Genomic DNA, 12,026 nt, shown 5'->3' on the forward strand with positions numbered 1-12,026 from the left:
CACAGTTTGGTGGGTGAGGAGTCCCACAGTTTGGGGGGTGAGGAGTCCCGCAGTTTGGGGGTGAGGAGTCACCACAGTTTGGGGGGTGAGGATTCCCACATTTTGGGGGGTGAGGAGTCCCCAATTTTGGGGAGTGAGGAGTCCCCACAGTTTGGGGGTTGAGGAGTCCCACAGTTTGGGGGGTGAGGAGTCCCACAGTTTGGGGAGTGAGGAGTCCCCACATTTTGGGGAGTGGGGAGTCCCCACAGTTTGGGGGTGAGGTGTCCCACAGTTTGGGGGGTGATGAGTCCCACAGTTTGGGAGGGTGAGGAGTCCCACAGTTTGGGAGGGTGCGGAGTCCCACAGTTTGGGGGGTGAGGAGTCCCCACAGTTTGGGGGTTGAGGAGTCCCACAGTTTGGGGGGTGAGGAGTCCCACAGTTTGGGGAGTGAGGAGTCCCCACATTTTGGGGAGTGGGGAGTCCCCACAGTTTGGGGGTGAGGTGTCCCACAGTTTGGGGGGTGATGAGTCCCACAGTTTGGGAGGGTGAGGAGTCCCACAGTTTGGGAGGGTGAGGAGTCCCACAGTTTGGGGGGTGAGGAGTCCCCACAGTTTGGGGAGTGAGGAGTTCCCACAGTTTGGGGGTTGAGGAGTCCCACAGTTTGGGGGTGAGGAGTCCCCACAGTTTGGGGGGTGAGGAGTCCCCACAGTTTGGAGGGTGAGGAGTCCCACAGTTTGGGGGGTGAGGAGTCCCCACAGTTTGGGGGGGTGAGGAGTCCCACAGTTTTGGGGGGTGAGGAGTCCCCACAGTTTGCGGGGTGAGGAGTCCCACAGTTTGGGGGGTGAGGTGTCCCCACAGTTTGGGGGGGTGAGGAGTCCCACAGTTTTGGGGGGTGAGGAGTCCCCACCGTTTGGGGGGTGAGGAGTCCCCACAATTTGGGGGGTGAGGAGTCCCACACTTTGTGGGGTGAGGGGTCCCCACAGTTTTGGGGGGTGAGGAGTCCCACAGTTTGGGGGGTGAGGAGTCCCACAGTTTGGGGGGTGAGGAGCCCCACAGTTTGGGGAGGGGGGGGCGAGGAGTCCCACAGTTTGCGGGGTGAGGAGTCCCCGCAGTTTGGGGGGTGAGGAGTCGCCACAGTTTGTGGGGTGAGGAGACCCACAGTTTGGGGGGTGAGGAGTCCCCACAGTTTGCGGGGTGAGGAGTCCCACAGTTTGGGGGGTGAGGAGTCCCCACAGTTTGGGGGGTGAGGAGTCCCACAGTTTTGGGGTGAGGAGTCCCCACAGTTTGGGGGGTGAGGAGTCCCCACAGTTTGGGGGGTGAGGATTCCCACAGTTTTGGGGTGAGGAGTCCTCACAGTTTGGGGGGTGAGGAGTCCCCACAGTTTGGGGGGTGAGGAGTCCCACAGTTTTGGGGTGAGGAGTCCTCACAGTTTGGGGGGTGAGGAGTCCCCACAGTTTGGGGGGTGAGGAGTCCCACAGTTTGGGGGGTGAGGATTCCCACAGTTTTGGGGTGAGGAGTCCCCACAGTTTGGGGGGTGAGGAGTCCCCACAGTCTGGGGGGTGAGGAGTCCCACAGTTTTGGGGGGTGAGGAGTCCCACAGTTTGGGGGGTGAGGAGTCCCCACAGTTTGGGGGTGAGGAGTCCCACAGTTTGGGGGGTGAGGAGTCCCACAATTTGGGGGGTGAGTCCCCACAGTTTGGGGGTGAGGCGTCCCACAGTTTGGCGGGTGAGGAGACCCACAGTTTGGGGGGTGAGGAGTCCCACAGTTTGGGGGGTGAGGAGTCCCACAGTTTGGGGGGTGAGGAGTCCCACAGTTTGGGGGGTGAGGAGTCCCACAGTTTGGGGGGGTGAGGAGTCCCCACAGTTTGGGGGGGTGAGGAGTCCCGACAGTTTGGGGGGTGAGGAGTCCCACAGTTTGGGGGGGTGAGGAGTCCCGACAGTTTGGGGGGTGAGGAGTCCCACAGTTTGGGGGGGTGAGGAGTCCCGACAGTTTGGGGGGTGAGGAATCCCACAGTTTGGGGGGTGAGGAGTCCCACAGTTTGGGGGGTGAGGAGTCCCACAGTTTGGGGGGTGAGGAGTCCCACAGTTTGGGGGGTGAGGAGTCCCACAGTTTGGGGGGGTGAGGAGTCCCCACAGTTTCGGGGGTGAGGAGTACCACAGTTTAGGGGGTGAGGAGTCCCCACAGTTTGGGGGGTGAGGAGTCCCACAGTTTGGGGGGTGAGGAGTCCCACAGTTTGTGGGGTGAGGAGTCCCCACAGTTTGGGGGGTGAGGAGTCCCACAGTTTGGGGGGTGAGGAGTCCCACAGTTTGTGGGGTGAGGTGTCCCCACAGTTTGGGGGGTGAGGAGTCCCACAGTTTGGGGGGTGAGGAGTCCCACAGTTTGTGGGGTGAGGAGTCCCCACAGTTTGGGGGGTGAGGAGTCCGACAGTTTGGGGGGTGAGGAGTCCCACAGTTTGGGGGGTGAGGAGTCCCACAGTTTGGGGGGTGAGGAGTCCCACAGTTTGGGGGGTGAGGAGTCCCCACAGTTTGGGGGGTGAGGAGTCCCACAGTTTGGGGGGGAGGAGTTCCCACAGTTTGGGGGGTGAGGAGTCCCCACAGTTTTGGGGTGAGGAGTCCCACAGTTTGGGGGGTGAGGAGTCCCACAGTTTGGGGGGTGAGGAGCCCCACAGTTTGGGGGGTGAGGAGTCCCACATTTTGGGGTTGAGGAGTCCCCACAGTTTGGGGGGGAGGAGTCCCACAGTTTGCGGGTGAGGAGTCCCACAGTTTGGGGGGTGAGGAGTCCCACAGTTTGGGTGGTGAGGAGTCCCACAGTTTGGGGGTGAGGAGTCACCACAGTTTGGGGGGTGAGGAGACCCCACAGTTTGGGGGGTGAGGAGTCCCCACAGTTTGGGGGTGAGGAGTCCCACAGTTTGGGGGGTGAGGAGTCCCCACAGTTTGGGGGGTGAGGAGTCCCACAGTTTGGGGGGTGAGGAGTCCCACAGTTTGGGGGGTGAGGAGTCCCACAGTTTGGGGGGTGAGGAGTCCCACAGTTTGGGGGTGAGGAGTCCCCACAGTTTGGGGGGTGAGGAGTCACCACAGTTTGGGGGTGAGGAGTCCCACAGTTTGGGGGTGAGGAGTCCCCACAGTTTGGGGGGTGAGGAGTCCCCACAGTTTGGGGGGTGAGGAGTCCCACAGTTTGGGGGGTGAGGAGTCCCACAGTTTGGGGGTGAGGAGTCCCCCACAGTTTGGGGGGTGAGGAGTCTCACAGTTTGGGGGGTGAGGAGTCCCACAGTTTGGGGGGTGAGGAGTCACCACAGTTTGGGGGGTGAGGAGTCCCACAGTTTGGGGGTTGAGGAGTCCCACAGTTTGGGGGGTGAGGAGTCCCACAGTTTGGGGGGTGAGGAGTCCCACAGTTTGTGGGTGAGGAGTCCCACAGTTTGGGGGGTGAGGAGTCCCCACAGTTTGGGGGGTGAGGAGTCCCACAGTTTGGGGGCGAGGAATCCCCACAGTTTGGGGGGTGAGGAGTCCCCACAGTTTGGGGGTGAGGAGTCCCCACAGTTTGGGGGGTGAGGAGTCCCCACAGTTTGGGGGGTGAGGAGTCCCCACAGTTTGGGGGGTGAGGAGTCCCCACAGTTTGGGAGGTGAGGAGTCCCACAGTTTGGGGGGTGAGGAGTCCCACAGTTTGGGGGTGAGGAGTCCCACAGTTTGGGGGGTGAGGATCCCCACAGTTTGGGGGGTGAGGAGTCCCACAGTTTGGGGGGTGAGGATCCCACAGTTCGGGGGGTGAGGAGTCCCACAGTTTGGGGGGTGAGGAGTCCCCATAGTTTGGGGGGTGAGGAATCTCACAGTTTGCGGGGTGAGGAGTCCCCACAGTTTGGGGGGTGGGAGTCCCCACAGTTTGGGGGCTGAGGAATCTCACAGTTTGGGGGGTGGGGAGTCCCCACAGTTTGGGGGGTGAGGAGTCCCACAGTTTGGGGGGTGAGAGTCCCCACAGTTTGGGGGTGAGGAGTCCCACAGTTTGGGGGTGAGGAGTCCCACAGTTTGGGGGGTGAGGAGTCCCACAGTTTGGGGGGTGAGGAGTCCACAGTTTGGGGGTGAGGAGTCCCACAGTTTGGGGGGTGAGGAGTCCCACAGTTTGGGGGTGAGGATCCCCACAGTTTGGGGGTGAGGAGTCCCCACAGTTTGGGGGTGAGGAGTCCCCACAGTTTGGGGGTGAGGAGTCCCACAGTTTGGGGGGTGAGGAGTCCCACAGTTTGGGGGGTGAGGAGTCCCACAGTTTGGGGGGTGAGGAGTCCCCACAGTTTGGGGGTGAGGAGTCCCACAGTTTGGGGGGTGGGGAGTCCCCACAGTTTGGGGGGTGAGGAATCTCACAGTTTGGGGGGTGGGGAGTCCCCACAGTTTGCGGGGTGAGGAGTCCCCACAGTTTGGGGGGTGAGGAGTCCCCACAGAGTTGGGGGTGGGGAGTCCCCACAGTTTGGGGGGGTTGAGGGGTCCCCACAGTTTGGGGGGTGAGGAGTCCCCACAGTTTGTGGGTGAGGAGTCCCACAGTTTGGGGGGTGAGGAGTCCCACAGTTTGGGGGGTGAGGAGTCCCACAGTTTGGGGGGTGAGGAGTCCCCACAGTTTGGGGGGTGTGGAAGCTCACAGTTTGGGGGGTGAGGAGTCCCCACAGTTTTGGGGGGTGAGGAGTCCCACAGTTTGGGGGGTGAGGAGTCACACAGTTTGGGGGTGAGGAGTCCCCACAGTTTGGGGGTGAGGAGTCCCCACAGTTTGGGGGGTGAGGAGTCCCCACAGTTTGGGGGGTGAGGAGTCCCCACAGTTTGGGGAGTGAGGTGTCCCACAGTTTGCGGGGTGAGGAGTCCCACAGTTTGGGGGGTGAGGAGTCCCCACAGTTTGGGGGTGAGGAGTCCCACAGTTTGGGGGGTGAGGAGTCCCCACAGTTTGGGGGGTGAGGAGTCCCACAGTTTGGGGGTGAGGAGTCCCACAGTTTGGGGGGTGAGGAGTCCCCACAGTTTGGGGGGTGAGGAGTCCCACAGTTTGGGGGGTGAGGAGTCCCACAGTTTGGGAGTTGAGGAGTCCCCACAGTTTGGGGGGTGAGGAGTTCCCACTGTTTGGGGGGTGAGGAGTCCCCACAGTTTGGGGGGTGAGGAGTCCCCACAGTTTGGGGGGTGAGGAGTCCCCACAGTTTGGGGGGTGAGGAGTCCACACAGTTTGGGGGGTGAGGAGTCCCCACAGTTTGGGGGGTGAGGAGTCCCACAGTTTGGGGGGTGAGGAGTCCCCACAGTTTGGGGGTGAGGAGTCCCCACAGTTTGGGGGGTGAGGAGTCCACACAGTTTGGGGGGTGAGGAGTCCACACAGTTTGGGGGGTGAGGAGTCCCACAGTTTGGGGGTGAGGGGTCCCCACAGTTTGGGGGGTGAGGAGTCCCACAGTTTGGTGGGTGTGGAGTCCCACAGTTTGGGGGTGAGGAGTCCCCACAGTTTGGGGGGTGAGGAGTCCCACAGTTTGGGGGGTGAGGAGTCCCACAGTTTGGGGGGTGAGGAGTCCCACAGTTTGGGGGGGTGAGGAGTCCCACAGTTTGTGGGGTGAGGAGTCCCCACAGTTTGGGGGGTGAGGAGTCCCACAGTTTGTGGGTGAGGAGTCCCCACAGTTTGTGGGGTGAGGAGTCCCCACAGTTTGGGGGGTGAGGTGTCCCACAGTTTGTGGGGTGAGGAGTCCCCACAGTTTGGGGGGTGAGGAGTCCCACAGTTTGTGGGGTGAGGAGTCCCACAGTTTGGGGGGTGAGGAGTCCCCACAGTTTGAGGGGTGAGGAGTCCCACAGTTTGGGGGGTGAGGAGTCCCACAGTTTGGGGGGTGAGGAGTCCCCACAGTTTGGGGGGTGAGGAGTCCCACAGTTTGGGGGGTGAGGAGTCCCCACTGTTTGGGGGTGAGGAGTCCCCACAGTTTGGGGGGTGAGGAGTCCCCACAGTTTGGGGGGTGAGGAGTCCCCACAGTTTGGGGGGTGAGGAGTCCCCACAGTTTGGGGGGTGAGGAGTCCCACAGTTTGGGGGGTGAGGTGTCTCACAGTTTGGGGGGGTGAGGAGTCCCCACAGTTTGGGGGGGTGAGGAGTCCCCACAGTTTGGGGGTGAGGAGTCCCCACAGTTTGGGGGGTGAGGAGTCCCCACAGTTTGGGGGGTGAGGAGTCCCACAGTTTGGGGGGTGAGGAGTCCCCACAGTTTGGGGGGTGGAGGAGTCCCACAGTTTGGGGGGTGAGGAGTCCCACAGTTTGGGGGGTGAGGAGTCCACACAGTTTGGGGGGTGAGGAGTCCCCACAGTTTGGGGGGTGAGGAGTCCCCACAGTTTGGGGGGTGAGGAGTCCCCACAGTTTGGGGGGTGAGGAGTCCCCACAGTTTGGGGGTGAGGAGTCCCCACAGTTTGGGGGGTGAGGAGTCCCCACAGTTTGGGGGGTGAGGTGTCTCACAGTTTGGGGGGGTGAGGAGTCCCCACAGTTTGGGGGGTGAGGAGTCCCCACAGTTTGGGGGGTGAGGAGTCTCACAGTTTGGGGGGTGAGGAGTCCCCACAGTTTGGGGGGTGAGGAGTCCCACAGTTTGGGGGTGAGGTGTCTCACAGTTTGGGGGGGTGAGGAGTCCCCACAGTTTGGGGGGTGAGGAGTCCCCACAGTTTGGGGGGTGAGGAGTCCCACAGTTTGGGGGGTGAGGAGTCCCCACAGTTTGGGGAGTGAGGAGTTCCCACAGTTTGGGGGTTGAGGAGTCCCACAGTTTGGGGGTGAGGAGTCCCCACAGTTTGGGGGGTGAGGAGTCCCCACAGTTTGGAGGGTGAGGAGTCCCACAGTTTGGGGGGTGAGGAGTCCCCACAGTTTGGGGGGGTGAGGAGTCCCACAGTTTTGGGGGGTGAGGAGTCCCCACAGTTTGCGGGGTGAGGAGTCCCACAGTTTGGGGGGTGAGGTGTCCCCACAGTTTGGGGGGGTGAGGAGTCCCACAGTTTTGGGGGGTGAGGAGTCCCCACCGTTTGGGGGGTGAGGAGTCCCCACAATTTGGGGGGTGAGGAGTCCCACACTTTGTGGGGTGAGGGGTCCCCACAGTTTTGGGGGGTGAGGAGTCCCACAGTTTGGGGGGTGAGGAGTCCCACAGTTTGGGGGGTGAGGAGCCCCACAGTTTGGGGAGGGGGGGGCGAGGAGTCCCACAGTTTGCGGGGTGAGGAGTCCCCGCAGTTTGGGGGTGAGGAGTCGCCACAGTTTGTGGGGTGAGGAGACCCACAGTTTGGGGGGTGAGGAGTCCCCACAGTTTGCGGGGTGAGGAGTCCCACAGTTTGGGGGGTGAGGAGTCCCCACAGTTTGGGGGTGAGGAGTCCCACAGTTTTGGGGTGAGGAGTCCCCACAGTTTGGGGGGTGAGGAGTCCCCACAGTTTGGGGGGTGAGGATTCCACAGTTTTGGGGTGAGGAGTCCTCACAGTTTGGGGGGTGAGGAGTCCCCACAGTTTGGGGGGTGAGGAGTCCACAGTTTTGGGGTGAGGAGTCCTCACAGTTTGGGGGGTGAGGAGTCCCCACAGTTTGGGGGGTGAGGAGTCCCACAGTTTGGGGGGTGAGGATTCCCACAGTTTTGGGGTGAGGAGTCCCCACAGTTTGGGGGGTGAGGAGTCCCCACAGTCTGGGGGGTGAGGAGTCCCACAGTTTGGGGGGGTGAGGAGTCCCACAGTTTGGGGGGTGAGGAGTCCCCACAGTTTGGGGGTGAGGAGTCCACAGTTTGGGGGGTGAGGAGTCCCACAATTTGGGGGGTGAGTCCCCACAGTTTGGGGGTGAGGCGTCCCACAGTTTGGCGGGTGAGGAGACCCACAGTTTGGGGGGTGAGGAGTCCCACAGTTTGGGGGGTGAGGAGTCCCACAGTTTGGGGGGTGAGGAGTCCCACAGTTTGGGGGGTGAGGAGTCCCACAGTTTGGGGGGGTGAGGAGTCCCCACAGTTTGGGGGGTGAGGAGTCCCGACAGTTTGGGGGGTGAGGAGTCCCACAGTTTGGGGGGTGAGGAGTCCCACAGTTTGGGGGGTGAGGAATCCCACAGTTTGGGGGGTGAGGAGTCCACAGTTTGGGGGGTGAGGAGTCCCACAGTTTGGGGGGTGAGGAGTCCCACAGTTTGGGGGTGAGGAGTCCCACAGTTTGGGGGGGTGAGGAGTCCCCACAGTTTCGGGGGTGAGGAGTACCACAGTTAGGGGGTGAGGAGTCCCACAGTTTGGGGGGTGAGGAGTCCCACAGTTTGGGGGGTGAGGAGTCCCCACAGTTTGGGGGGTGAGGAGTCCCACAGTTTGGGGGTGAGGAGTCCCCACAGTTTGGGGGGTGAGGAGTCCCACAGTTTGTGGGGTGAGGAGTCCCCACAGTTTGGGGGGTGAGGAGTCCCACAGTTTGGGGGGTGAGGAGTCCCACAGTTTGTGGGGTGAGGTGTCCCCACAGTTTGGGGGGTGAGGAGTCCCACAGTTTGGGGGTGAGGAGTCCCACAGTTTGTGGGGTGAGGAGTCCCCACAGTTTGGGGGTGAGGAGTCCGACAGTTTGGGGGGTGAGGAGTCCCACAGTTTGGGGGGTGAGGAGTCCCACAGTTTGGGGGGTGAGGAGTCCCACAGTTTGGGGGGTGAGGAGTCCCCACAGTTTGGGGGGTGAGGAGTCCCACATTTTGGGGTTGAGGAGTCCCCACAGTTTGGGGGTGAGGAGTCCCACAGTTTGGGGGGTGAGGAGTCCCCACAGTTTTGGGGGTGAGGAGTCCCACAGTTTGGGGGGTGAGGAGTCCCACAGTTTGGGGGGTGAGGAGCCCCACAGTTTGGGGGGTGAGGAGTCCCACATTTGGGTTGAGGAGTCCCCACAGTTTGGGGGGAGGAGTCCCACAGTTTGCGGGGTGAGGAGTCCCACAGTTTGGGGGGTGAGGAGTCCCACAGTTTGGGGGGTGAGGAGTCCCCACAGTTTGGGTGGTGAGGAGTCCCACAGTTTGGGGGGTGAGGAGTCACCACAGTTTGGGGGGTGAGGAGACCCCACAGTTTGGGGGGTGAGGAGTCCCACAGTTTGGGGGTGAGGAGTCCCACAGTTTGGGGGTGAGGAGTCCCCACAGTTTGGGGGGTGAGAGTCCCACAGTTGGGGGGTGAGGAGTCCCACAGTTTGGGGGGTGAGGAGTCCCACAGTTTGGGGGGTGAGGAGTCCCACAGTTTGGGGGTGAGGAGTCCCCACAGTTTGGGGGGTGAGGAGTCACCACAGTTTGGGGGGTGAGGAGTCCCACAGTTTGGGGGTGAGGAGTCCCCACAGTTTGGGGGGTGAGGAGTCTCACAGTTTGGGGGGTGAGGAGTCCCCACAGTTTGGGGGGTGAGGAGTCACCACAGTTTGGGGGGTGAGGAGTCCCACAGTTTGGGGTTGAGGAGTCCCACAGTTTGGGGGGTGAGGAGTCCCACAGTTTGGGGGGTGAGGAGTCCCACAGTTTGTGGGGTGAGGAGCCCACAGTTGGGGGGTGAGGAGTCCCCACAGTTTGGGGGTGAGGAGTCCCACAGTTTGGGGGCGAGGAATCCCCACAGTTTGGGGGGTGAGGAGTCCCCACAGTTTGGGGGGTGAGGAGTCCCCACAGTTTGGGGGGTGAGGAGTCCCCACAGTTTGGGGGGTGAGGAGTCCCCACAGTTTGGGGGTGAGGAGTCCCCACAGTTTGGGAGGTGAGGAGTCCCACAGTTTGGGGGTGAGGAGTCCCACAGTTTGGGGGGTGAGGAGTCCCACAGTTTGGGGGGTGAGGATCCCCACAGTTTGGGGGGTGAGGAGTCCCACAGTTTGGGGGGTGAGGATCCCCACAGTTCGGGGGGTGAGGAGTCCCACAGTTTGGGGGGTGAGGAGTCCCATAGTTTGGGGGGTGAGGAATCTCACAGTTTGCGGGGTGAGGAGTCCCCACAGTTTGGGGGGTGGGGAGTCCCCACAGTTTGGGGGCTGAGGAATCTCACAGTTTGGGGGGTGGGGAGTCCCCACAGTTTGGGGGGGTGAGGAGTCCCACAGTTTGGGGGGTGAGGAGTCCCCACAGTTTGGGGGGTGAGGAGTCCCACAGTTTGGGGGGTGAGGAGTCCCACAGTTTGGGGGGGTGAGGAGTCCCACAGTTTGGGGGTGAGGAGTCCCACAGTTTGGGGGGTGAGGAGTCCCACAGTTTGGGGGGTGAGGAGTCCCACAGTTTGGGGGGTGGAGGATCCCCACAGTTTGGGGGGTGAGGAGTCCCCACAGTTTGGGGGGTGAGGAGTCCCCACAGTTTGGGGGGTGAGGAGTCCCACAGTTTGGGGGGTGAGGAGTCCCACAGTTTGGGGGGTGAGGAGTCCCACAGTTTGGGGGGTGAGGAGTCCCACAGTTTGGGGGTGAGGAGTCCCCACAGTTTGGGGGGTGGGGAGTCCCCACAGTTTGGGGGGTGAGGAATCTCACAGTTTGGGGGGGTGGGGAGTCCCACAGTTTGCGGGGTGAGGAGTCCCCACAGTTTGGGGGGTGAGGAGTCCCCACAGTTTGGGGGGTGGGGAGTCCCCACAGTTTGGGGGGTGAGGGGTCCCCACAGTTTGGGGGTGAGGAGTCCCCACAGTTTGTGGGGTGAGGAGTCCCCACAGTTTGGGGGGTGAGGAGTCCCACAGTTTGGGGGGTGAGGAGTCCCACAGTTTGGGGGTGAGGAGTCCCCACAGTTTGGGGGTGGTGGAATCTCACAGTTTGGGGGGTGAGGAGTCCCCACAGTTTGGGGGGTGAGGAGTCCCACAGTTTGGGGGGTGAGGAGTCACACAGTTTGGGGGGTGAGGAGTCCCACAGTTTGGGGGTGAGGAGTCCCCACAGTTTGGGGGGTGAGGAGTCCCCACAGTTTGGGGGGTGAGGAGTCCCCACAGTTTGGGGAGTGAGGTGTCCCACAGTTTGCGGGGTGAGGAGTCCCACAGTTTGGGGGGTGAGGAGTCCCCACAGTTTGGGGGGTGAGGAGTCCCCACAGTTTGGGGGGTGAGGAGTCCCCACAGTTTGGGGGGTGAGGAGTCCCCACAGTTTGGGGGGTGAGGAGTCCCCACAGTTTGGGGGTGAGGAGTCCCCACAGTTTGGGGGGTGAGGAGTCCCACAGTTTGGGGGGTGAGGAGTCCCACAGTTTGGGAGTTGAGGAGTCCCCACAGTTTGGGGGGTGAGGAGTTCCCACTGTTTGGGGGGTGAGGAGTCCCCACAGTTTGGGGGGTGAGGAGTCCCCACAGTTTGGGGGGTGAGGAGTCCCCACAGTTTGGGGGGTGAGGAGTCCACACAGTTTGGGGGTGAGGAGTCCCCACAGTTTGGGGGGTGAGGAGTCCCACAGTTTGGGGGGTGAGGAGTCCCCACAGTTTGGGGGGTGAGGAGTCCCCACAGTTTGGGGGGTGAGGAGTCCACACAGTTTGGGGGGTGAGGAGTCCACACAGTTTGGGGGGTGAGGAGTCCCACAGTTTGGGGGGTGAGGGGTCCCCACAGTTTGGGGGGTGAGGAGTCCCACAGTTTGGGGGGTGTGGAGTCCCACAGTTTGGGGGGTGAGGAGTCCCCACAGTTTGGGGGGTGAGGAGTCCCACAGTTTGGGGGGTGAGGAGTCCCACAGTTTGGGGGTGAGGAGTCCCACAGTTTGGGGGGTGAGGAGTCCCACAGTTTGTGGGTGAGGAGTCCCCACAGTTTGGGGGGTGAGGGGTGGGGGAGTCCCACAGTTTGTGGGGTGAGGAGTCCCCACAGTTTGTGGGGGTGAGGAGTCCCCACAGTTTGGGGGGGTGAGGTGTCCCCACAGTTTGTGGGGTGAGGAGTCCCCACAGTTTGGGGGGTGAGGAGTCCCACAGTTTGTGGGGTGAGGAGTCCCACAGTTTGGGGGGTGAGGAGTCCCCACAGTTTGAGGGGTGAGGAGTCCCACAGTTTGGGGGGTGAGGAGTCCCACAGTTTGGGGGGTGAGGAGTCCCCACAGTTTGGGGGGTGAGGAGTCCCCACAGTTTGGGGGGTGAGGAGTCCCCACTGTTTGGGGGGTGAGGAGTCCCACAGTTTGGGGGGTGAGGAGTCCCCCACAGTTTGGGGGGTGAGGAGTCCCCACAGTTTGGGGGGTGAGGAGTCCCCACAGTT

At 62.2% G+C, this 12,026-nt stretch overlaps 1 protein-coding gene across 1 annotated transcript in view; it reads right to left on the bottom strand.

Moving 5' to 3' along the window:
* Positions 1-774: 774 nt before the first annotated feature.
* The window catches only part of LOC147091423 (uncharacterized), a gene marked incomplete at its 3' end in the record, with an annotated part of 21,469 nt that continues 10,217 nt past the window's right edge, over positions 775-12,026 (bottom strand). Inside the window, 13 exon segments of the mRNA XM_085976594.1 lie at positions 775-797; positions 3,496-3,594; positions 5,897-6,345; positions 6,347-6,670; positions 6,966-7,009; positions 7,883-7,944; positions 9,502-9,603; positions 9,839-9,948; positions 10,410-10,527; positions 10,648-11,016; positions 11,113-11,238; positions 11,659-11,712; positions 11,856-11,921. Of these exon segments, the coding sequence (XP_085832720.1) occupies positions 775-797; positions 3,496-3,594; positions 5,897-6,345; positions 6,347-6,670; positions 6,966-7,009; positions 7,883-7,944; positions 9,502-9,603; positions 9,839-9,948; positions 10,410-10,527; positions 10,648-11,016; positions 11,113-11,238; positions 11,659-11,712; positions 11,856-11,921 (1,946 nt within the window).

The sequence above is a fragment of the Somniosus microcephalus genome, unplaced genomic scaffold, assembly GCF_052327205.1.
Source record: "Somniosus microcephalus isolate GS21.2 unplaced genomic scaffold, FLI_Smic_1.0 unresolved_chr3, whole genome shotgun sequence".
In the NCBI taxonomy this organism is placed as follows: domain Eukaryota; kingdom Metazoa; phylum Chordata; class Chondrichthyes; order Squaliformes; family Somniosidae; genus Somniosus; species Somniosus microcephalus.